This window comes from Falco punctatus (genome assembly GCF_963210335.1).
Source record: "Falco punctatus genome assembly, chromosome: 19".
NCBI classification, from domain to species: domain Eukaryota; kingdom Metazoa; phylum Chordata; class Aves; order Falconiformes; family Falconidae; genus Falco; species Falco punctatus.
In genome coordinates, this window is record NC_137599.1 from 5,638,929 (window position 1) to 5,662,305 (window position 23,377).

General features: G+C 43.5%; 2 protein-coding genes across 5 annotated transcripts in view; both read left to right on the plus strand.

Annotated features, from left to right (window-relative positions):
• Nucleotides 1-3,143, plus strand: part of KCNH6 (potassium voltage-gated channel subfamily H member 6) — a 35,227-nt gene extending 32,084 nt beyond the window's left edge. For all 4 annotated transcript variants that reach the window (XM_080369305.1, XM_080369304.1, XM_080369306.1 and 1 more), the window contains one exon: nucleotides 341-3,143. In XM_080369305.1, coding sequence (XP_080225431.1) covers nucleotides 341-628 — 288 coding nt within the window. In that variant the 3' untranslated portion in view covers nucleotides 629-3,143. The remainder of the gene's footprint in view (nucleotides 1-340) is intronic.
• On the plus strand, nucleotides 2,936-19,930 carry DCAF7 (DDB1 and CUL4 associated factor 7). Its single transcript, XM_080369312.1, has 7 exons — nucleotides 2,936-3,360; nucleotides 9,568-9,726; nucleotides 10,142-10,253; nucleotides 11,314-11,432; nucleotides 12,053-12,262; nucleotides 12,872-12,989; nucleotides 13,528-19,930. The coding sequence occupies exons 1-7, from the start codon at nucleotides 3,223-3,225 to the stop codon at nucleotides 13,698-13,700; spliced, it is 1,029 nt and encodes a 342-aa protein (XP_080225438.1). The 5' UTR covers nucleotides 2,936-3,222; the 3' UTR covers nucleotides 13,701-19,930.
• The last annotated feature ends 3,447 nt before the right edge of the window (nucleotides 19,931-23,377 follow it).

The following is a 23,377-nucleotide window of genomic DNA, read 5'->3' on the forward strand; positions in this document are numbered from 1 at the left end:
CCCGAGCAGACAGGTCCTGGAGGGCCAGCCGTTCCCTCCAGCAGGCAAAGCGCAGCCAAACACTCGTGGGTCCCGGCAAAGCCCAAGGGTCTTGAAATGGGCATAGATCTACCTAGAGATGCTCCTGCCCAGTGCATCGCTGATTTGGGGGCACAGCCTGCCATCTCCAGCACTACCAGGTTGCCCCATCAGTAGGGGAGGGAAGTGGGTTCCTCTGCTCTGAGGCTTCCTCAGGCAAAAAACAACATTTTAGGGCTTGGAGCCTGATAGGGTGAGGAGAGAGTATGGCTACTTTATTTTGCTTTTGCCATAATTCACCTGGTTCCTCCTTTCCCACCAGAGCCCGAGCTACACGGAGGTAGAAAAGTTCCACTTGAAATCCAGGGACTCCTTGTCAAGCGGGATGCACCCTGCTGTGGCATCTGATGAAACCATGACAGTCTACTCCGAGCAGGAGCATCATTCCCCACCTCCTCCAAACCCAGAGCCTCTCCACCAAAGGGTACCAAATACCCAAGGACTCTTGCGGGGCTCTCGTTTCCCTTCCCTCCCTGAGCACTTGGAGGCATCTTCTGAGCATCAGGACATTCAGAGACACCTCTCCGACCCAGTGCTTCCTGGAAGTTAGAGATGTGGGGGCTGCCAAGCACGTCAAGAGGAACCTCAGCTGTGAGCTCAGTCAGTTGATGTTGATTTTGACTGCAAGGGTAAGACGGAGGACAATGCCACTGGCTCAGGGTATAATTTATAGCTGTCTTCTACCACCGTGAAAGGAAGCGTAGAGTGGCTGGCTTCCAAGGTCAACGTTTTCCAGCGGTTCCCATAGAGTAGATTTCATTTGCACATTATAGTGAACCCAGAGCAGCTCTTTCTTACAGCCACCAACAAGCTGGCTAGGCCAAACAGCACCCACCACCTCTTCCTTGCCAAGGCTTCCTCTCAAGAACGGCGCAAGCCAAGTGAGCCTCAGCAACCGGAGGAGAGCAAATCCATGGCTCGTAGCTGCGCAGCCACTTTGCTGCCAGCTCTTTGGAGCAGGGACCATTACTTTGGTACTGGGCTTAGCCCAGCGGAGCCTGTGAGCATTACAGAAAGGGTAGTCACCAGAGGAGGAGGAGGAGATCTCCACAGTGTGGTACTGGGGGGAGCTGCAGGTGGGAAGCCCAGGACAAGGACAGAAGCTATCCTTGTCCTACTTGACTGCCACTGGGAAACTAAGGGCCAACAGCCCCTGCCAATTCAGCACGCTTCAGCACGAGTCCTAGGGCACCAACTTCTCCAGCAAGGCTGATCGCGCCTTGCAAACCCCAACACACATCCCACAGCTCCCCAGATAAACCCACTGGTCACTGGCCTGGGCATAAAGCACAAAACTCAAAAGCACAATCCCGTAAAGCCCCAGCCTTTCCTCCCAGCTTTTCTCTTTTGATAAAGGTTTGATAGATGCTTCCTCCTCCCCAGCCCTTTCCCCAGCAGACTCCTCCAGCATCCCCCATAGGAGAAGCCCACTTAGCACCGCCGCCTTGCCGTTCGGTTAGATGCTGTGACAGTCCTAGGCCGCCTGCTCAAGTATTGTATCAAGCTCCCTTTGAGAGTAGTAAAACTGTGAGCATCTCTTTCTCTGGAGTTTTAGTGTACACTTTGCTAATAAATATGTTTTTGGCACCTAATGTGGATTACAGCTGTGTTTGTTGGGAGCACCTGTGAATTCATCCCTGGCAGCACAAAAGACAGGTGCCAGTCTGCAAAGAACCCTGAAAAGCCTGTGGTCAGACCTTAGCTGCTTCACGCAGGGAGCGTGGGGCTGACAGAGCCCCTGTGCAGGTCTTACAGCTCAAGGCGGGGGTCCAGCGGGGACTTTGCTGAGCAACGTCTTCCCAGTGGGATGCAGTTCAGGCTCCGCAGCAACATGCAGGAGCTCAGGCTACAAGGCCAGCCTGCCGCTGTTCCCCTGCCCATCAGTCATCTCGCAGACACACTGCAGGCAGAGGTTACACAGAGAGCTCCAAATGAGCACGGCGATACCCAAAGGCCATCCTGATCCCTCGCTGAAGGGGCCACGGCTCCTGCAGGAGGGCCAGCCCGCGACCGCGGGTAACGCACCTGCAGGGCCCCCAGAGCGGGGACAGGCCTCTGCCCTCAGCAGGGCCCAGCCGGCCTCTCCCCACCCGCTCTCGCTCCGTGGGGCTGCGGAGGGGCACAGACGCCCGGCAGGCCCTGCCCAGGCCCCAGGCAGGCCCAGGCCCCCAGAGGGGCTGTTTCTACCCCCCAGCCAGCTGAGGTTTCGGCCGGCAGGGGCCGGGATGTCACGCCCCGCCCATACGGTGCCTCGGCCTGCAGAGCCGGGAGGCCCCGAGGTCCCCCCAGGACGTGCCCGCCCAGCCAGAGGGAGCCCGACTGCCCGCAGGGCTACAAGCCAGATGCCCACCCGCGCCCCTTCCCCCAGTAGGGCACCAGACATACGCCAATGCTGCTGTAATAATATACCCCCGTAATTAAATTTCAGTTAATTAGAGACCGGTCCGGCCTCATCCGCCACTCGGCGGAGGCGGGACTCGAACGTGTGGTATCGCCCTGAGGCTGAAGTGCCTCCCGCCCGCCTCGGGCTGATGTGACTGGCATCGCTGCCAGCCAATCGATTATCAATAAGGGTTCAAGATCCCGCCTCGCGCCACTGCGACCCTTGGTAGCCAGTAAGATGTTGAGAACGAGCACGGCCTCCCTCCGGGGCGGGGTCAAACGCAACGATAGGTTATCCCAGCCGGAGGGTGAGCGTCCGTTTGGAATGAAGGGAAAAGTGACCAATAGCAGACCGAAGAGGGCCAAACGGACGGGTGAACTACCCAATAGACGCCTTAAACTCTAAGTGACAGGCAATGCAGGCAATCAGCACACAGTGGGCGGGATTCCCCGCGTGGCTTCCGTTCCCGTTGTGTGAGGGACTGAATCCCAAACGGCCTCCGCGCTGCTCCTGCTGCTGCCGGGGTCTGGAGCCGGGCCTGGGGGCGCGGCGCCGTACTGCGGCCTGCCCCGCTCCCCGCCACCCCTGCGGCCTCGCTGCGCCCCGGCCGGCCGCGCTGCCCCTCTCCCCTGGCCCGCCTCGCATCCCGCTCCCTTCGGTCGGGCCCATCCCTCCCCTCCGAGCCCAGCCCGGGCCGCTCCTCGGCCCCGCCCGCAGCCCCCCTTGGCCCCGCCGCTGCCCGGGGCCCCCTCGGCCGAGCCATGTCGCTGCACGGGAAGCGGAAGGAGATCTACAAGTATGAGGCGCCCTGGACCGTGTACGCCATGAACTGGAGCGTCCGGCCGGACAAGCGGTTCCGTCTGGCGCTGGGAAGCTTCGTGGAGGAGTATAACAACAAGGTGGGGGGCGGGGGGGCCGGGGCAGAGCGGGCGGCGGGGGGAAGGGGTCAGCCCTCGTCATCCCGGCGGCTCCTCGGCGCCGGGCACGGCCCCTGCGGTCGGTGTGGCGGGGGGTGTCCTGCCCTGCCCGGCGCTGGGAGCTGTGCAGCGCCTTCAGGCGGGCCCTGCCGTGCTGCTGCTGGCCTAGATACAGGCTGGGCTCTTCCCTGCGGGGCTGCCGGGGGCTGGGGGCGCCCCGGGTGCTGCTGCTGGCCCTGCCCGGCCGGGAAGGCCCTGTGGCTTGAGTCTACCTGGCTGTTGGTTTTTCCCCTATGAGGGAAAGTTTATGTCCAGGACTAAAGTTTGCGTGCATATTGGATGCCTGCGACTCTGTTGGAAATGTGCTGATTCTTCTGATTTCTTGCTGTGGAGGACTTTCGTGCGGTAACTTTTTTTGTGTGAGTATGTAAACCACTTTCACTGATTCCTCAGTACCTTTACTCGGAGAACAAGGGTGTAATGAGGCATGAGATTATATTGTCAGTGTTTCCCTGCCAGATACAAGCGGAGAACCTTGCATTGGTAATAGAGCTTCCCCAAACGTATGTGTAGTTATTTCTGAACAGCCTTCAATGTGCTGGTCTGGTATCGTGAATTCATACAGGTAAAAAAGAGATGAGGAAGTGGACGTAGTTTCAGAGCATCCAGAAATTTGTATGAAACTAAAGGTTTTGCAGATAGCATGTGTGCTTTGTAGCTATTAAACAAGCTGTTGAATGGAGATGGCAGAAAACGCTGTCAGAAAAGTTGGTGTTGGGAATTGGGCTTTGTGCAAGGATATAATGAGAGGGAGTGATGGTGAGGCAGGGATGACATCTCTTAACAGTGGTTAAATTACTGCACTTCTACTGTGCACTTTGTAGTTCAGGCAGTATGAGTTGGCCGTGTGTGAGTTGTCTCCTTATGCTGGTGAGCACTGTGTTTGTTGTTCTGGGAGTACTGCTGGGGAAAGGCAGGTCCCAGAGCTTGAAAACTTACAATTTGTTTTAAGACCAACTTGAAAATGTTTTTGTAGTCTGTACTCTGAGAAGGTAAAGTTACAAGCTTGCAAACGGCTTTTTGTTTGGAGGTGGTGGAATTGGTTAATAAGGGGGTATATGTTTACATTGCCTTTACCTCCTTAAGTTTGGACCATTCCCTGGGGTTGCTCTTGATTACCGTGTGATCAGGTCTGCTTTTCAGTTCAGCCTTCAAGTGTGAAGCAGTTGAGTCAGCCCCTCTCTTCTCTACCCTTTACACTGAGCTTGTTACAGACAAAAATTGTATAGGACTGTGTAAATTAGTGCTGTCTGTAAACATTCGTCTGTAAACATTCCCCAGGGCTTCTCTTGATCTCTGATCTTCAGGAATAACTACTCTTTTGGTTTCAGTCCGTGTAAGCACCACATGCTATGAGATCTATGTGGTATAAAGAGATGGAAACTAATTGTATGGAGAATGAGATGCCAGTCTGAGTGCTGCTGCCATAAAAATAAAGATGATGTATGATGGAAAATTAAACTTGTACAATAAATGCAGGGAAACATAACCTTCACTTTGCTGAGATGTTTTGCTGTGTCTCTGGTATTTCAGACTAACGTGGGTTTTTTGTTGGTGGGGTTTGTTGGTTGTGTGTGTGTGTGTGGTTTTCTAGTTCGGTGCTTTTTGTAGTGCTTTCAGTACAGCCTTCCTGTAGGAAGATGGTTAAGAGAGCAGTCTTTAGTCATTGCAAGTATTGTTATTGCTTAGAGTATTGGTGTTGGCCCTTTTACTCTGGGGACCAGAACAAGCTTGGGAGTGGTGGTTCATCTGCACTATCTTTATGGTGTCTTACTAGGACTCTTACACCTTTGAACCTTTTAGAGGATACTGAAGCATTCAGGGAATAGCTTCCTGCTCCAGCTTGGGAACTCTTGGACAGATACCGTACAGTTGTGTTAAGTACACGCTAGTTGTAAACTCCTTCAATTCCATCTTCTGTCCATGTAAGTGGTATAACTGAAGAAACAAGGAGAACTGAAGTTGGCCTGGTTAAGTAGTCCATAACATTGTGCTGCAAAGGATCTGGAGCAGTTGGTTTTACAGCCTGACTTCTGGAGTAAGCATAAATTTAAAGTTTTTACACGGCATGTGTGAAAGCTTTGTCCTCTGCATAATTTGCCCTTCACCGTTGAGATGTTTTATATTGCCAGTTTCTGACATCAAAATACACTTACAGGTACCAGTGGCACTAATTAAAAGGATAATGAAAACTCATTTTCATTTCAACTTTCTCTTTGTACTCAAAATCTTGAGAAGTTCCCGACAAGCTCCAGTGTTTCTGTTCCTGATGTTACAGTGGTTTATTCCAAATAACTGGTTTGCATCCTTACCCGTAATATGCTTAAAAAAAAACAAAAAAAACCAAAAAAAAAAACGGGAATAGCAATTCTAGCTTTCTTAAATTCTAACCAAATAGGTGAATATACCTTTTCCTTATTACCCTTCTGGTTTAGGGTTTCTTTTAAAAAGGTGCCTTTAAAAAGACTTTGTGCACCAAGTGTTTGTTGCAGCAGAAGTCCTCACTGTGAGGGAATTATAGTGAAAGAAAGGGGAGAGATTCCTGTCTTGTTTGTCTCTGTGATTTTATATTTCTGTAGTAATTACCAGAGCTTGAAGTACCTATGATTTACATATATAAAATGGCTGTTTAAGCCTCTGTTTTGTGGGATACTCAAACCTATTGACTGCCAAACCCTAATTTAGTGCTATCCCAAATCCCCAGACGCTTCTAACCTCTGTCAGCCCCCGCGCTAACAGGCTGTATAGCATGCCAGAAAGCTACTTGCTGAGAACTGTGTGAATCCCAGAGGAGTTCTGTTTCAGCTTGTACACCTGTGCTGGTCAGAGTACTGGTACAAAAAGAGAGATGACTTGCTCCAGTTGGATGAACTGAAATTATTTGAGGTAGTGTTTCCTGGAGTACTTGGGTTGGGAAACTGCTGTCAGCCTTTATAATGTCTCGGGGATCACTGACATAACAGGAGGGAACAGAGGTGTTCATAAACCTCACTGTTAACACCGTCCTGCTGTTAACAGGCTCCTGACTGTGGCTTCATGGATCAGGAATGATACGTGGAAAACATCAGGAAAGGCTGATTTTGGGATCTACCTGCCAGACAAAACTGGAGTCCAGTTTAGAAAGCAGCAGAGGGTGGTGCTGTACTCTGCTCGCTTCTGTCACTGGAGCAGCCTGACAGATTATGACCACGTGCTTCCCAGGTTGCCACCTTTTCCTGAACAGTGCCTCGAATCGGAGAGCGTTCAGGGCTGTTGGTTTATCAGAGGGTCATTTTTTTTCTGTAAGGTTTAGAGTTACAAAATAAAAAATTGATTGCATGTTGCAAATTAATTGGTACAGAGAGATCTTTCTGATTGTACATGACCATAAAATAATTGCAAAATGTCATTCTTAGTAATTGCCAATTAGGTTAAAGGGATATAGGGTTTTCTAAAAAAAGTACTGTGAACTTTGCTGTTCCTCAAAGCATGCAAGAAGAAGTAAGCTGTTAGCAATTTCTGCTTTATTTAATTCTGGGTCTGAATCTTTTGGATTATTTTGGAAGAGAGATGTAATTTTTTAGAAGTTAAGGAACGCTGGTGAAAGGCATTTCTTGACTCAGATGCACTATTGCAATTAAGCCTTATGTTGCTGAAGGCTTGGGTTATGATAGGGAAATCCACATCCAATTTTAGCATATCTTGTTGTATTGGAGAAACAAATACATGTTTAGCATTCCTAGCCACCGTCATAGCATAATTGCAAAACTAACGCAGATTGAACACACTGGTCTTCATTTCCCTACTGGAACGAGTTACAGGTGGGTGTAGAATGGTTCAAATTGTGTCCAGACTGACAGTTACTTTCCCGTTAGCATCACCTCAGTCTTCCCTGGGCTGCACTTCAGACACTCTGGGCAGTGGCTGGCAGCAGCAGCAAATATTGTCTTACTTGCAGGAGGGAGACATGGGGTTCTAATATAATCAGCATCCTGAAAATAATTCCAGCGTTCCATCCCCTTATGTTCAGCCTGCACAAGGGGATGAATGGAGGGATTCTGTAATCACTGTATGTGATCAAGTCCGAAGAGAAGAGTCATACCTTTGACTATGCTGAGCTAGGAAAGAATAGAGCTTCTTAAGTAGTATTTTCTGCTTCTGCTCCTGTCTCTGGGCAGACCAGTGCCTCCTGCTCGGGGTTATCGCAGGCTGCTGCTGGGTCTGACAGTCGGTGTCAGACACCTGATCTTCAGCAGTTGCCAGCAGCTCTAGTGTTGCTAATGCAATTCTTGTTCTCTAACCTGGCTTGCACCAAAAAAATGTCAGAGATCACAAAGATAGTGAGTTGCTACATAGTCACTGCTTTTTCTTCAGATCTGAGGAAGGGTTAAATACAAAAATGCAGCACAGGAATATATAAATTCACACCAATAAAAGTGGGCTCTTTGCTGTTTGAGATTTGCTTCTGGTTACGAGTATGTTGATTGCTTTATGTTGGCTTAATACACTCATATTGAGCTGAAAACAGCATAAGCAAAGGAGAAGACATGATTAGAGGTCATTTGTCTTCTGATTCTGACCTTGCCACAAGATTTTCTATCACCAAGGACAATTTGCTTCCTTTGTAAAATCCGCTTAGTATTTCTGATCCCTAAAGGAGCTATTTGTCAATCACTTCAGAAGACTGGGAGATTCTTGACTGATTCATACTAGAGTGTGAAGTATAATAAGAAGTAGCTGTAATACGGCGAGTGCCAGGCAAATACGCTGTTTTTGCATACTTGGATATGTCTTTTAGGGTTTGTTATGGGGTGAAAAGGATGGATCTTCTCATTGTGGCGGGGCGCAAGGTTTGCATTTGTTAAGAGCATCTCTAAATGGGTTCATAACTGCTTATGTTGCAGTTTAATATTCACTGAAGCATTTGTTGGTTTTCTCTTGTGCGGAAAAAACCACAGTGGATTTCCAATCTGGTTCAGATGTGTAGTTTATTAACTAAAGTGCTTATCCCAGAATATTTAGGATTTTTCCAGATAAACATCTTAAGAAAAAGTCCATTAAGCTACTGTTTCCAGGAGGAAGCTGCTGTGTGGAAAGTACTAGGAAGTTCCTACTGTGAGCAGCTTACAAATAATTGTAGTGAGCTGTCCTCATAATGTTTGTGTTTGACCAGCATGTAACACAGTGGGGCTTTCATCCTGTTTAGGTCTTGCAGTCACTGCTGGATTAAACACATCCTCCCAGCACCATATTGTTCTCTGAACACTTTCTGACATGTCAATATTTTTCTAATAACATAATGTCTGGGACTTGAAGCATTACTTCAGGTGTTGTCATGACCAAGCTATGTGAAGATAGTTTCTTGTTTGCTCTGTCTTGCATCACACTCACAACTGGGCGAGTTAGCCCTTCCCACTGTCCCGTTACTGTGCAAAAAACCTAATTTGGAATTCAGTTACCCAGAATCTTTCAGCAGGCCTCTTTCCTGGGCTTTTCACACAAAACATTTTAAGAATTATGTAAATATTTTAGCTTTCCTATTCTTCTTTTAAGTCTGAATTCTATTTTACTTTCCAAGTCTGTGATGTGATTAATCTGTATCTTAATTTTGTGCAGTTGTGACAGAATGTTTTAGGTAATGTGATGCTGAAAAGAGTTTGATAGCTAGTTGACATGATCTGTCACAATCTGCAGGGTCATGGCCAAGAATTCCATGATATGGACTTTAATTGTGGGTGGTTGTTGTGCAGACTACAGCTTGTCCTGCTCTCTGAAGATGACATTGTCGGCATCAGTTCAGTTAAAGATTAGTTGGAATAATGTTTGTGCAGTTTAAGTATGATTTAAACTAGGCTTTGCAGTGTGGAAAAGAGAAGGGTGGTCTTTAATCCTTTAGGACTGGATTTCAGTTCATTTGAGATCATCTCTTCAAAGTAAAGCACTGTGGTGATTATATATACTTCACTTGCTTACATGCCCCAGCTAGGAAGCAAAGCTTTAACGATTTCTCGTTCCATTCACATGATGGTTCTTTTATTTTGTCCTTGAGGTTACAGTAGGTGTCCTTCTGAAATACACTCAGTCCTAATGCTTTTGTTATACATTAGTATTTTGATAAAACGCTTTTTTTTAAAATATGGCTTCCTACAGGTGCAGCTTGTTGGTTTGGATGAAGAGAGCTCAGAATTCATTTGCAGAAACACCTTTGATCACCCCTACCCTACCACAAAGCTTATGTGGATCCCAGACACCAAGGGAGTGTATCCAGACCTGTTGGCAACCAGTGGTGACTATCTGCGAGTGTGGAGAGTGAGTAAACCCTCCCTAGAAAAAGATGAACCATGATATTTATTGTGTTGCGTGCTGATCTCATTTTCACTCCAGATTTTTTGAAGTGAGATACTTTCCTTTCAGGAAGTCTTGCCCTTGCTCTACAGTGGGGGGGGTTAAGACATAAAATCAAGTCAGAGTACTTGATAATTTGTTTTCTTAACTGCAATAATGTGACTAAAGACGAAGACTGTAGGAGAAGCCGAATTATCATGGTAGTTGCTATTTCAGTCACCTTATTAAAGATAGAGATGGTGATTGTGTTTTCCAGAGCTTTAGGATGTGAAGCTGAGAGGAGAGGAACCCAGGATTAACACCTTAAGTTTTGGAAGTGCAGGGGGAACAAGACATGTGATGTTGCTATTTTAAGTCAGGTGTTTCACTTTTTCTAAAGGTGGGTGAAACAGAGACCCGGCTGGAGTGTTTGCTGAACAATAACAAGAACTCTGATTTCTGTGCTCCACTAACATCATTTGACTGGAATGAAGTGGATCCTTACCTTCTAGGTGAGACTGACAAAATGACTCGTTTTCAGTATGGAAAAGATAACGTGTTTGAATTTAGTCAGGTGGAGTCTGGGCTGTGACTGACTGCTGTGTCGTTGCGTGCCCACTGGGTAATCTGATAACCAGTGGACAAACTTCTGCATTATAGAAATTGCCATTCTATTAGATTATAAATAAAATTAAAAAAAAAATACTGAGAAGCTTATGGAAACTATTTTTTGCATGGAAAGGTGCCGTGTCCAGTACAGAGTGGGTCACTTAAGCTGGGCTAGGGATGTTCTGTATTTGCAGATAGGGAGTCTCAGCCTTCAGGACCAATGAGCTGTTGTAGTCCGAAGTGATCATGTAACTGAACTCCTGTGACTTATTTCAGTGTGTTCTGGAGTGCATAGAAAACTGTGTACCAAGCTTTGTCTTTTGTGAAGCCATTTCAGCAGCAGTAGCAAAGCCAGGAACCCTTAATTCAGTCGGAGTAGGGAGCTGAATGCTTAAGGTTTAGTTATAGCCTGTGGGTCAAATTGTGAATCCAAGATGACTGATCCAGCCGAGGTTTGTTTCCCAGAAGAGTACAGCCATTTATGTCAGGGAGATTTGCCCAGAGATTAATGATGATAATATGTCTTAGTAAATGTTTACTACATGATTTATTTTTTGTGTTGTATCTCTCATATCTTTAGAGCTTTACTGCTAGCCCCACCTTCAGTCCACAGGAATAATCAATTAATAATACACAATCGCAACAGTATGATTGAATTTTGGTTTTGACATGCACATGAGACTTCCAGGGTGGGAAGGTTCATCTCAGAGTTGTGTCAGGCTTCTGAATAAATTGAAGTAGACATGAGCTATTTACACTTTATTCCTGTGTGGAAGACTATTTCTGAGCTAAAAGGTTTGGGTCATTTAAATGCATGGTAGAGTTTTAGCTGTTTGACATTCTTGATTTTAATTGTATGCTGTTCTTGTAGCTATTTTGATCTGTAGATGTTGGGGAATATTAATCCAGTAAGTGATTAAATAATTTGTGATAATTTTGCTAACAGAAGTGGTTTTGTTTCAGGTACCTCTAGTATTGACACAACCTGCACTATTTGGGGTCTGGAGACAGGACAGGTTCTGGGAAGAGTAAACCTGGTCTCTGGCCATGTGAAGACCCAGCTTATTGCACATGACAAAGAGGTGACCTGTTTTTTGATTGTTTATGTTGCATATTTTTTAAGCAGTAGAAAAGGAACAGAACTTTTTTTTTTTTTTCCTTGAAAAATCTAATGATCCAAAAAAGTAATTTATTTACAATTAAGATAAACTGTTTTGAGTACCAAACTAATTAAAACTACATTATTGGCTATCAGAACTACCCAGTTTATTCATCATAGAATCTGGACTTAAATATGCTTGTTTTGCTAGATTATGCTGCAGAATATTTTAGGAAAATGAGGTAAAATGCCAAACCGGAATTGAAATCAACTACATATCAAAGGCAATAAACAACTTGCAGGGTTCTTTCGTTTTAACATAATATTACTTTTTGGCAATTAATATTAAAAAAAAAAAATCTCAGTCGGGGAAATTAATATGTTTAGTTTCAGTGAGTGATCCTATAATGATGTAATCCTTTATTTTTTTCTCCTTTTTGGCAAGTGTGATAACTAAAAACTTGCTAGGAACATCAAGTATTTGACAGAATGTGTTGCAACTACATCTGCTATCCAGATGTAAAACCCATTTTACAGGGAATTAGGAGGCAGTGTGCTCTCTAAAACTAAGGCTGTTTTTCCCTCTGTCCTGTTGCTGAGCAGGTGTATGACATAGCGTTTAGCCGCGCAGGTGGTGGGAGAGATATGTTTGCTTCAGTTGGTGCAGATGGCTCAGTGAGGATGTTTGATCTCCGTCATCTGGAACACAGCACCATAATTTATGAGGACCCACAGCACCATCCGTTGCTTCGTCTCTGCTGGAATAAGCAGGATCCCAACTATCTTGCTACAATGGCCATGGACGGCATGGAGGTAAGGCTGCAGCTCATCTTCTGTAGGTACTAATGGTTGTGATTATTTTGGGAGGTGGCTTGGAACTGATTAGTAGTCAGTTCTTTAAGGAGGCAGTGTCGGTACCTGAACTGGAATACGATTAAGGACAAATTTTTAGTATGCTAGCTTCATTAGGATTTAAAGAAATAACTTTGGCATTATAAACTTGAAAATCTCTGTAGCTCGTATATATTGCAGCTGATTTTTAAGAGGGGTCTGTGAGCCAGCTGGGCAGTAGTTTTCGCACAAAATCTTAACTGCAAGCGTTTTAGTCACCTTGCTCTTTCTTGGTTCAGCACACAAGGCAGTGTATCTTAGTCTGTCACCTGTGCTGCTTCAGGGAAGCACAATTCATTTGCCCTTGCTGCATGACTCACAAGCCCTCCCTGTGAGGTCTGACTCCTTTTGAGATACAGCGCATTGACCAGGTAGAAAGCTATTCTTTGAGAACAGTGTTTGCTTGCCAACTGCATCTTTTAGGAAAGGCCTGAATTTTGTAGCCTTAGCTCAAAATATTTGGTTTTCTGAAGAAACAAATAAAAAAAGGCAGGTTATTAATTTAGTTGGTTTTTTGTTTTGTTCCTGAAGGTTGTGATTCTAGATGTCAGAGTTCCCTGCACTCCTGTTGCCAGGTTAAACAACCACAGAGCATGTGTAAATGGAATTGCTTGGGCACCGCATTCTTCCTGCCATATTTGTACAGCAGGTAAGTGCAATTCATCCCGATCTAGCTGCCTCGGTGAATCTCTGAGAGTCTTTCACTGCGTTTGCAAGATCCTCTGTCTCCAAAACTTTATGCAGTTCTCTGCCTGCCTTTTGCTAATAAATACCTGTGGTTTAGAAGCCCTTTATTGGTGACTTCCCTAAAATTTTTGTGGAAGTAGACACCTACTAGAACTTACTGTGTGGAAGCAGTGAGCCCAGTGCTCAAGCTATGCATCTGCTTTGGCTAGGGTATATTGTTTTAATGCTCCTTAGTTTTTTGCAATCTAGTTATTAGACGGTTTCAAATGGTGTGAGTTCCACTGATGATTTGTTTTTCAGTTTTGTCCCGGATAATGTATAATGATCCAAGTTTATTTTGTTGGAGCATAGTTGTATCATTGTATCTCTGGCTTGAGTACTCATCTGGATGGCAACAGCCATATCCTATCTAGCTTCTTGGACTATATGCCTGTTAGTAGCCATGTATGGGGATCTTGTTATACTTTGATTCTACCTCCAACTTTCTCTTCCATTTGCAGCGGATGACCATCAGGCTCTCATCTGGGATATCCAGCAAATGCCTCGTGCCATTGAGGACCCTATCTTGGCCTATACAGCAGAGGGAGAAATCAACAATGTACAGTGGGCATCAACTCAGCCAGACTGGATAGCTATCTGCTACAACAACTGCCTGGAGATTTTGAGAGTGTAACATGACTGCTTCATGCCACACTGAGGCAGGGCTGTATAATTTCCCCTCCCCTCTAAAGTAAGAACAACACAAGTCAAGTGGCCAGTATCTGTTGTTGCTTTGCATCTACTGTTACAAGAAACTGTTACAAGAATCAATGGCAGGTGTCTCCTGTCCCTCCAAGACTCTAAAATGCAGAGACGTACTGAGCCTCTTGGACCTTCTGAGTTCTGGTTTCCTTTATTATTTTTTTTCCCCTCAGTAAAAGTTCTGTATATTTGTTTGTTGACTGTATTAATAAGCTTGCAGGCTTTTAAGTTGCTGCATATGTCCATGTGTTTGTCGGCCAGCTGAGGCAGCACATCAACTAGTTTAATAGATGCAGGTGCAAAACAAGGTGGGGGAAAAAGACACTGATGTTAACAGCCACCTTGACAGGAATCTTTATCATTCCTGTTGTTGCTGCCTCTAAACTGTTTAAACATTTGTATGGGTTTTATATATTGGGCTAACTTTCTATTGAGTAAGGTTTTTCTCCCTAATTCTTACTTTTGATATGTGATCCACTTCCATATGCCCAAAGCAGGATCTGTTTGTTGATACAAATCACAGTAACACTGCAGGCTCCCTGGCGGTAAAGGCCTGCCAGAATTAACTGTTGCCTTGGCTCTCGAAACCTGGTTACCTGGGCAGAATTTTGTGGTGCTGTAAAGTACAAGTACTTGTTGCACAATTTCTTTACACTTTTCTGATGCTAGAGGCAGTTGTTACTATGGTAGGCCTTATTTTTAAATTATAACTGAATTTGTGTGTATCCTGCAGTTGTGTTAGCTAACAGAATGGTTATAGGTTTCTGAAAGAAAATACGTGCATGACTTAAGCTCCCAGGAGATAAACAACAACTGAAAAAATGGGATTTGTAACAAATTTGGCATTGAAACTTCCAATCAAATTATTTCCCCTCAGAAGACTTACTATCTAAATCAAAATAAAATGGTTTCACACTTTGTAGCTTGCTTGATTAGCAAATAATATGAGCAAGATTTTGTGGTTAGCCTGTACCTTGGAACTTCTTTGCATTTGGCCTGTGTTCCTGGGAGTTCTTGAAAGGAGTGCAAAGCAATCTTTTTTTTTTCCAGAGTGTATGTGCTTTGTACTGTCAGGTCTTGTTGAATGAGCAAGATGAGTTGGAAAAGCTGGTCCGCTATCCAAATGAAAGCTGTTTATCTGAAAGAAATTATTCCCTAATGCAATGCACTAAGATGGATTTAAAAGGAAAGAAACCGCACCACTGAGGATAAGGTTTGGCACTTGTCGTCTTCATATCTTTTGGGGATGTGCCCAAGGGCTTCTGTTTCTGTTTTGGATAGCGGATTGCCCTATGATAATACTTGTCAATCAAAGCTGAGCAGATTAGGCAAGATAAAAATCTCCGTTGAAGTCTTAATATAACATAGCTACTCGGATGAATGCTCCGCTGTACTCTCCCGATGAAGACGTGACAACCATAGCTGGTCTGTAAGGGTATACCAGCTGAGTTTTGATGTAAATGTCAGAAACTATCAAGATTGTCTTTCCACTTAATGAGTGTTCACCTGCAACTGGAGGCAGCTTTATAAATAGTAGGACACTGGCAAACTCGAATCTTGTCAGTTTATGCAGGAAAGGCAAGTTGGGAAAGCAATTTCTGTGAAACAGTGCAGCTGACACTGAAAGCACTGTCAAATACAGACAGAACCTGAGAAGTTTTGTCATTCTGGATATATGGAAATACTCTTCTACAGGCTGCTTCTCAATGTGGAGCTCAGAAAAGCAGTGCCTTCTGAATTTGATAGGAATTCATTAGGGACAGCTTTAGTCCATCGCTCCTTTTAATATCAGAGAACCAAGAGACTCTAACGCGGTTCAGGCTCGTGTTTTGTCAGTCATATTCTGTGTTCAGTTGTGGGATTTTTGACGGAAAGCTTGATTTCTCTTGAAGGTCAGTTTTTCCTATTAGCAGCAGTGCTGAGAGTAGTGTGTTCCACAGACAGATTTCATCTAGATGTCAGAACAGCATTAGCCAAACTATTAGGTTATCACTTTTTACAATAGCACTTCATCTTAAATCGGAAAATACTTATGCAGAATGAAGTGAAAATTAGGATTTTCATAGCAGAAGCATACATACAATGGCATTCACAGCTTTATAGAAGTTGTATAGAAGGCGTGACTAAAAGATGAATGCATCTCTTGCATTAGCTTAAAAATGCATCTTTTGAAACTGTAGAATTGTGCTTTAAAAGAGACATAAGATAATTCAGTTGGAAGTGAAGTCACTAGAAGACTCCATAGGCTATACTAAATGGCAAATACAGTTTATTTCTAGAGGAATACCATCTCTTACACTAAGATGATGAGAAGAGAGCATGTATAAAGGGACTAATAGCCTGAATAGTCAGGTAGCTTTTGCTACTGTTGGAAAACAATCCTGTTATGAACCTGAATAGGATCCAGTGTCAGTTCTTCCATCCGTAAAACTGCTTGGTTGTGTAATTGGGTGCTCATTCCAAACTCATCAAAAGCAAGTGAAAGAAACTTGTAGGCTCCAGTGGATTCTAAATAAAGCCTATATCCTGTTTGTTTAGCCAGTTGGGGTTCCTTCTGGATCTACAACATATTGCTTTGGGCATAATCCATTGTCATTCTTCATCTGAAATTACATTTTAAATCACCAGAGGCTGTTTTGGAACAGGGAAATGCTACCTAAAATAGCTTCTTTTCAAAGAAGTCACTTGAAAGGTTAATGACTGAAAAGACACGAAAATCCTCCTGGGTGAGATGTTCTGTAGTGCAAATGGCACTTCCATATAGAGAAGGAAGGAAGAGACTTTGGTGCCCTTTTGCCAGCACCTGCTGACACAGCGGCAGGGAGCTAAGAGTTTACTTGCTGGTTCAAGTTTATTTGACAGATAAAATAAAACCCTGAGACTTGTCACTGCAGCCCATGAATCAGAAGATAGCTCATCACATTTCACCTGCTGAACATGCAGTTACGTTGGGTGTGAAGCCCCTGTAAGCTTGGTCTTTCCCAAAGCTTATGAAGGTAAATACTTTGATATTTGAATTCAGTTATTTTGTGCTTATTGCACAAACACAGGATGCAGAGCAACTGCTTTCAAATGCATCGTGTTCCTTGAGTATAAAGTGACATTAAGGGAAAAGTGAGCTTCAGTGATGTTAGCAAAGCAGAAAATATTGTGCTGTTGTTGGTACAGGCAAGACTGATTCTGGGACAGAAAAATTTTTCTCTCACTTAAGTAGTTCTGTATCACTTTTCCAGTCGATTAATTCAAGATACTAAGCTATTGTTTGGTTGTTATGTTGTGTTTAAACCAAGCTTTCTGTAGGTGCCTACTATCATGTGGAGAACCTGTTGCTAGCGTATTGTCTCTCAACCAGGAGATCTTGATCATGTAAAAGTTAGTAGTGAGGTAAAAACCTACAGAAGATAAGTTGGATGTCAATTTAGTGTGTAGTATGCCAACTCTGTTAATTGTCGAAGTGAAATGGGCTATCGTAGGTTGCATCTTTGGGAATTGTACTTCTGTGTGCCGGGATCTAAAAAGCAAGGATTTGAGTGCTTTGACAATCTATTTAGAAAGAAAGCACCGTGGTTTCAAAGAATGATATGGAAGGAGACTTATAATACAGGTTGTTCCTTATGGAACCTTGAAATGTACTTAACGGGGGAGGCATTGCCTCTCATAAGTCAAAGTTAATGATCCTTTCAAAACTTAGCTGTAATTACTCTCCTGAATGTTCTGGATAATAGTAAAAAGGTCTATTTTTGCCTGGTGTTGCAGTGAGAAAGCTGCATCAGCCTCAATTGTAGATCACTGCCTGCCAGAGACTAGGTGAGGGGAGGAGTCTGATATATTGGAATTCACAGATGCTCTTGTGCTTGTAAATGAAGAAAGCTGAGTGTGTCTGTTTTGTTCTCTTGCAGATGGCACTTTAACAAATATATTTTTGGTGAGATAGGAGGAGAGTCATTTTTTCCTCAGCCCTTTTATGGTAGGCATTTGTCTGTGTTTTGTATAACATGTTTAATACAACTCACCAAAATGCTAAACTGGCTGTGGTTGTCAATACCTAGTGAACGCTCCCCTGTTTCTACTGAACACCAAAAATGTGAGCACTTGACAATACCGTTAATGTTAAACTGAAGCTCTGTATTCTGAGACTGACACAATCGTGCAAGGCCAGCCCAAGTAAGGTAGTGCTGCTTGTCACCCAGGGAGTGAGTCCCTTTTGCTTAGAAGCTTGGTGGTGTTCGGGAATCGTCTTTTCTACCATCTCAGCATGATGGCAGTAGGGGCAGGTTGGTTGTGTAAAGTTGTAGCTGGATTCTTTGGGTAACTTACTTTTGTGACAGGAAAAAAATGCAGCTGCCGTCTGTAAATTCACACAACCTAAATTCATTAACTTACCAGTTCCTTATGTTAGCAGTGGTTTAACTCTTTCAGGACATACTGAAAAGGATGAATGGCAGCAAGGATAAGCTCTTGGCTCGATAGATTGCACGCTTACAGTTCCATCAAAGTACTGAAGGGTTTAGTTTTCCCATTGCCGGTTAGCAAAATGGTCCTACCACCTCAAATCCACACTGTTATCCTGTCAGTTAAGACAAGTTCTCTCTGATAAGTGTTTCCTGCTTTCTGCTGTCAGAGCAGGCCTGTATTTATTGTACAGCGGACATTAAAAGGAGATGTCCAAAATTGGTTCTGGAATGGGCAAGGTACTGTCAACTACATCCCCATTTCTCTTGATCTTTGCAGAGAATCCAGGGGATAAATTGTATATGGCACTTAAAGAGCACTTTCTCATGCTTCCTTAGAGATGCAGCTGTATTTCCCTCTGCTTACCCAAGAAGAGTCAGAAACATCTCATTCTCAAGGATATTGAGAGGAGTTTAGCATGTCCCTGGCTCCTTTTGGTTTTTTAGGAAGAGATCTCCAGAACTTTCGATCAGCACCTTTCACCAGCACTAAAGAACAGTAATTAAAAATGCAACTAAATACCAGTCACTGTATGCTCATCTAGTGATTCATGGCAGACTCCAGGAGCAAAGGTATTTGTGAGACCGGCTTGCTGCTGCCTGATTTCAAGTAACTGTCTGCCCCGCATCTCGGTGGCCTTTTGTGAAGCCTCTGATACTCAGCATTGAGCTAGAATTTCCATAATCATAAAAATAAATAATAATAAAAAATATCTATGTGGCTTCCATTAAGTTTATTTCTTTTCAGAATATCGTAACAAAATGAAGAAATAAGCTATTTCCTGAAAAAATGTTGTGGCCATGAGTAGGTGTAAGCCTGTGTTACAGCTCTCATCCCTTGGAGTTGGCTTTCCTGTTTGCAAGATGTTTGACTCGCAAGCCCCCTCTGTTAAGAGACGAGGATCGGTCTGTCGAATCCGAACAAAGGCAGAAATGCAAGAATCAGTGAATGCAAGAGTCCTAGTACAGCTGAGAAGCGATGTGTTGCTTTTTTTGACAACCTGGTAAATATGAATTATGAAATCTACTATTTAAAAGGAACCTTTTTTTAAAAAAAAACTTGGGTTGCTAGCCGTGTAAAATGTAATTTAAATCTGTTGCGCCGAAGCATTTTTCTTACCAATAGTCAAGTAGGAGATGTTTACTTTTATGTGTGTTTTCCCTTCTGCTCTTCCCATTCACAGTCCCGTTGTGGTAATTTCCTGAAGGTGTAATCTTTGTAGCATGATTGTACAAACATCCATATAAGATTCCTGACTTCTTGTTCTCACTAAAATATGTTAAAGCAATAGTAGTTTTACTTCTGTCCTTCTTTTCTCCACCTTCCGTATTGAGATTTGCAACTTCGCTACTATACTGTCCTAGAGGAATCCTAGTATCCTGCTATTCAACAGACTTATGTTGTTGATATGGATAACTGCAGTGTCCCTATATTCCTTTATTTTTATGGAGAAAATACAAAAGGTTTTGTTACAATGGATTTTAACACCTGAGTCATGGAACCATATTGTTGAAACTCTGTAAATTTTAAGGCAATTTTCTGAAATCGCTTGAAAGTGGAATGTTGCATCCTTTTATGCTATTTCCTGCTTCCTATGTAGTTTTATTCAGATTTTTTAACCTTCTTTCTAAGTTTCAGCCTCCTGTGTATTAGGTACAGTATTTTCTGCCTTTCATACTTTGTAATAAAAATGGAACATTTGTAGATTGACTGCAGTTCACTGTGTGGTGAGTTTAAAAACTGGTACCTGTGGGGTTGAGCAGGGAACTACTTCAAATAAGCTTCATCTAACCGGCGTGAAGTTTATTGCTGTAACAGGAGAGGGTGATTGCTTCATCTTGTCTCTGCAAAACTGGTGAAGTGTATTGATCTCTCATCCTACTGCTATCCAAACAAACTTGATAATTCTAGCTGCTCTAAGTCGCGAGTTACCCTGAATAATTATGTTGTTAGGAACTCTGTCACAACAGAACTTGAACAGAATGGCTCATGTGAGTGTACTTTAAATATTTGCTTTCTTAAAACAAACCTGCTGTGGGGTCCCTGTATACTAGTGTTGTTTGTGCTTATGTTTCCCAGCTTCTTTGTGTAGTGCTTATTCCCTGCACAACAAATGGTTGGGGTTTTTTAATTCCTATAATTGGTCTCTAAGGATTTTGAATACAGGCAAATTGAAGACAAAGCAATTAGGCACTTATTTAGCCTCCAAGTCTCTCCTGTGGACGGGTGACCTCTGTTAAAGGGTGTTTTCTTTACAGGCTTAGTGGCAGAACTTGGAAATTTGTTTTTACCTTAGACCTTGATGAGCAGGACTGATGAGTAAGTATTTAGATTAATTCTAGCTCAACTAAGCTGTTGTCTGACAACACCGGATTCCTCTCTAATTCTTTGTGTACTGGCTTTGAAATAAAAGCTTATTAAGCTTCATGACCACAGTGGAAAGAGTTGCCTGTAAAGATGCTGCAGTGGTTTTTAAGCTATATATGGACTTCATTCTAGTAATCCATATTTGGAAAAGATGCTTTCCTTCTAAAAGTTGTTTGTCTTTTACCCTAGAAATGTATTTACATCCTCTTAGTTCTATTTATTTTTCCCTGGATTTGTGCTCTGGAATTCTCCGAAGAAATTTTCTCAGTTTCAGCTCTGGTGGAAGAAGGCAACTTCTGCAAATTTGAGCTGCTAGTACAAAAAGTTGGGAACTGGTTGGTGATGCGAGAAATGGATTGCCTGTCAGTGTGGCAAAACAAGTGCTGTGAAGTCCTGTAGAGGAAGATGGGTAGCAAAAGAGGCAAGGCGAGGTTTTCTGCGTTTTGTAAATGTTACGGAACAGCTGACATCTAGCACAACTCGCTTGCTCTGTGACCTTGGGAGAGTCACTGTGATACCTGCTGTAAGTGAAAAGCACATAATTAATCACTGATCAGTAAGTGGCCTGAAAATACTTGAAAGAAAATCACCATGGTAGCACAATATACTGTGCAAAGACGTAGAGGAAAAGTGATGTCTGAGATGATTTGGGGGCCCGTGTCTGTAACGCACTTAATCTTGTGCTTTTTCATTACTGCTGCTCTATAAACAGTCCAGACTGCCAGCTCGGAAAGAAGTAATGATCTAAAAGCATATGATATTTTTCACATCCTCCTACTCTTTCGCTATAGTTTTGCCCACTCTACGAGCCCAATGGCTTTTATTTTTTAACCAGACGGATTCCGAGCCCCCTCTGCTGGTGCTGTCAGCTGTGGGACAGGCACAGGTCTGCCGCAGAACAGGGACAGCAGGGCAGGACAGGGACGCAGCTGCTCTACAGGGGCTGGAAAAGGGGGCTCCATCCATGCTTTTAAGGAGTTTCACATGGGTGGTGTATTCTGCTGGAGGGTGAGGTAAGGTTTGGCTCATATATATTCTGACCTGAAGTTGGATAATGATGTTAGTTTTCCATTAACTTTGTTTTCAAAGCTGAGAATGCAGCAAGAAAGCGTTGGGAGATTGCTCTTCTCCCGGATCTGCAGAAAAAAGTTCAGGACGCTTTCATGCATCCTTTGAAGATTTACAGTGTTTCTCCTCCTGGTGCCCTTCAGTTTTTATTTCTTCTCACTGTTCCTGCTCAGCCTCTGGCTGTGGAGTCTGAGATGTAGAATAAGGAAGTTTTGGCATGGGACAAGGCTCAGCCTGGAGACTGCTCAGCTCCCCAGGAAGGATGTGTCTACCTAAACAAGAAGGGAAACAGGAAGGAAAGAAGAAATAGTACATCTGATAGCAAGAAGAAGAGGCTCTTTGAGTCAGACAGGTATGCTTCAGAAAATGGAAACGCCACCAAAATAGAAAATAAGATGATGGCATAGTGATTAAGAGACTGGGAAAAGATGCCAGGAGTGAAATCCCAAAGGTCTACTCCAGACTTCCTGTGTAACTTTTAACAAGTCAATGGCTCTCTGTGCAGTGCCCTTTAATCCCTAAAATAGGGATTACATTTCCTTTTCTTACTTCATGCTGCGTGGCAGCATTAAACAATTAGGCCTCTATAAAGTTCCTTTAAAACAAATGGGCTAATTATAAACATAGCAGCTCCTGGAGAATCTCCCTGAATATCTTTACTGATGGTTTTACATGAAACAATCTCAAAACAATCTGAAGAGCTTTAAGTTGAAGAATTAAGTATATTTTGTAGTTGCTGTTTGCAGTAGTGAAGCTTCTCTTCTGGAAAGCCGCAGCTTTGAAAGGATGTGGGCAATCTGGGTGGAAAGCCACAGAATATCAGTTTGTACCATAGCGTTATTGGCAAAACAAATAACCTGATTCTTATGCACAAAACTAGCATAGCATTAAGTAGGCAGTAAAGGTGGAAAACTAATTACTCCATTTTTTCTTTTTTCCCTCAAATTCTACCAAAACAGATGCCAATTTTTTGTATAAACTTTAATTCCAGTTTAGGAAGGGTGTACCAGCTTGTCTAGGGAAAAGAAGCAAAAAAAAAAGACAAGGGGGGTCCAAAAGGTGGTCCAAAAGGAAGCCTAACAGTACTTGTGTATATATAGTCTTGTGGTAATGTAAAATGAGAATAGAAGCACAAATTGGCAGATAAAAATCACTAGAACTAGGTTTGATAGGTAGCTGAAGTAATGAACTGTTACAGACAAGTGATTTTAGTTTTGATTTGACAGGAGGTGGAGGAGGCTTCAGTGAAATCCAGACATCCTGGGCAGTTGGAGATGGAAAGACCATGTTTTACCAGGGTGGCCGTCTCCTACCATCTGCTGGGAACTCCTGGCTCACTGTCACAAGCTGCAATTAGTTAGTCTAATATCTTCTGGACTTAAGTAAACAGGTTTCTATGTGAAGGACATGCAATCGATCTCATTTAACAGGACTTCAGCTGAGAATTTTATGTGCAAGCATGTAAAAACTGGAAAACAGACAAAAATGCCAAATGGTAAGGTGACAATGGAGCATTCTGACATCAGGGCTAGTACTGTGGGGAATTAATATTAAATCTCTCCAGTTCTGGTCCCAAGAGTAATCTCACTAAAGCCTTTTTGTAACAACCTTGGCACAAAAAGCGAGTGTGATAATTAAATTTGGTGATGAACAAGTGGGAGGCTTCAATAATACAAGGGAACTAGAATATCTTAGAGAACTGATGACTTTGAAGAGTGAGAA

Coding starts and splice junctions, on each gene's coding strand:
- DCAF7 (XM_080369312.1), top strand. CDS start 3,223: ATGTCGCTGCACGGGAAGCGGAAGGAGATCTACAAGTATGAGGCGCCC. Junction 10,254..11,313: donor AGTGGATCCTTACCTTCTAG/GTGAGACTGACA, acceptor GTTTTGTTTCAG/GTACCTCTAGTATTGACACA. Junction 11,433..12,052: donor TTATTGCACATGACAAAGAG/GTGACCTGTTTT, acceptor GTTGCTGAGCAG/GTGTATGACATAGCGTTTAG.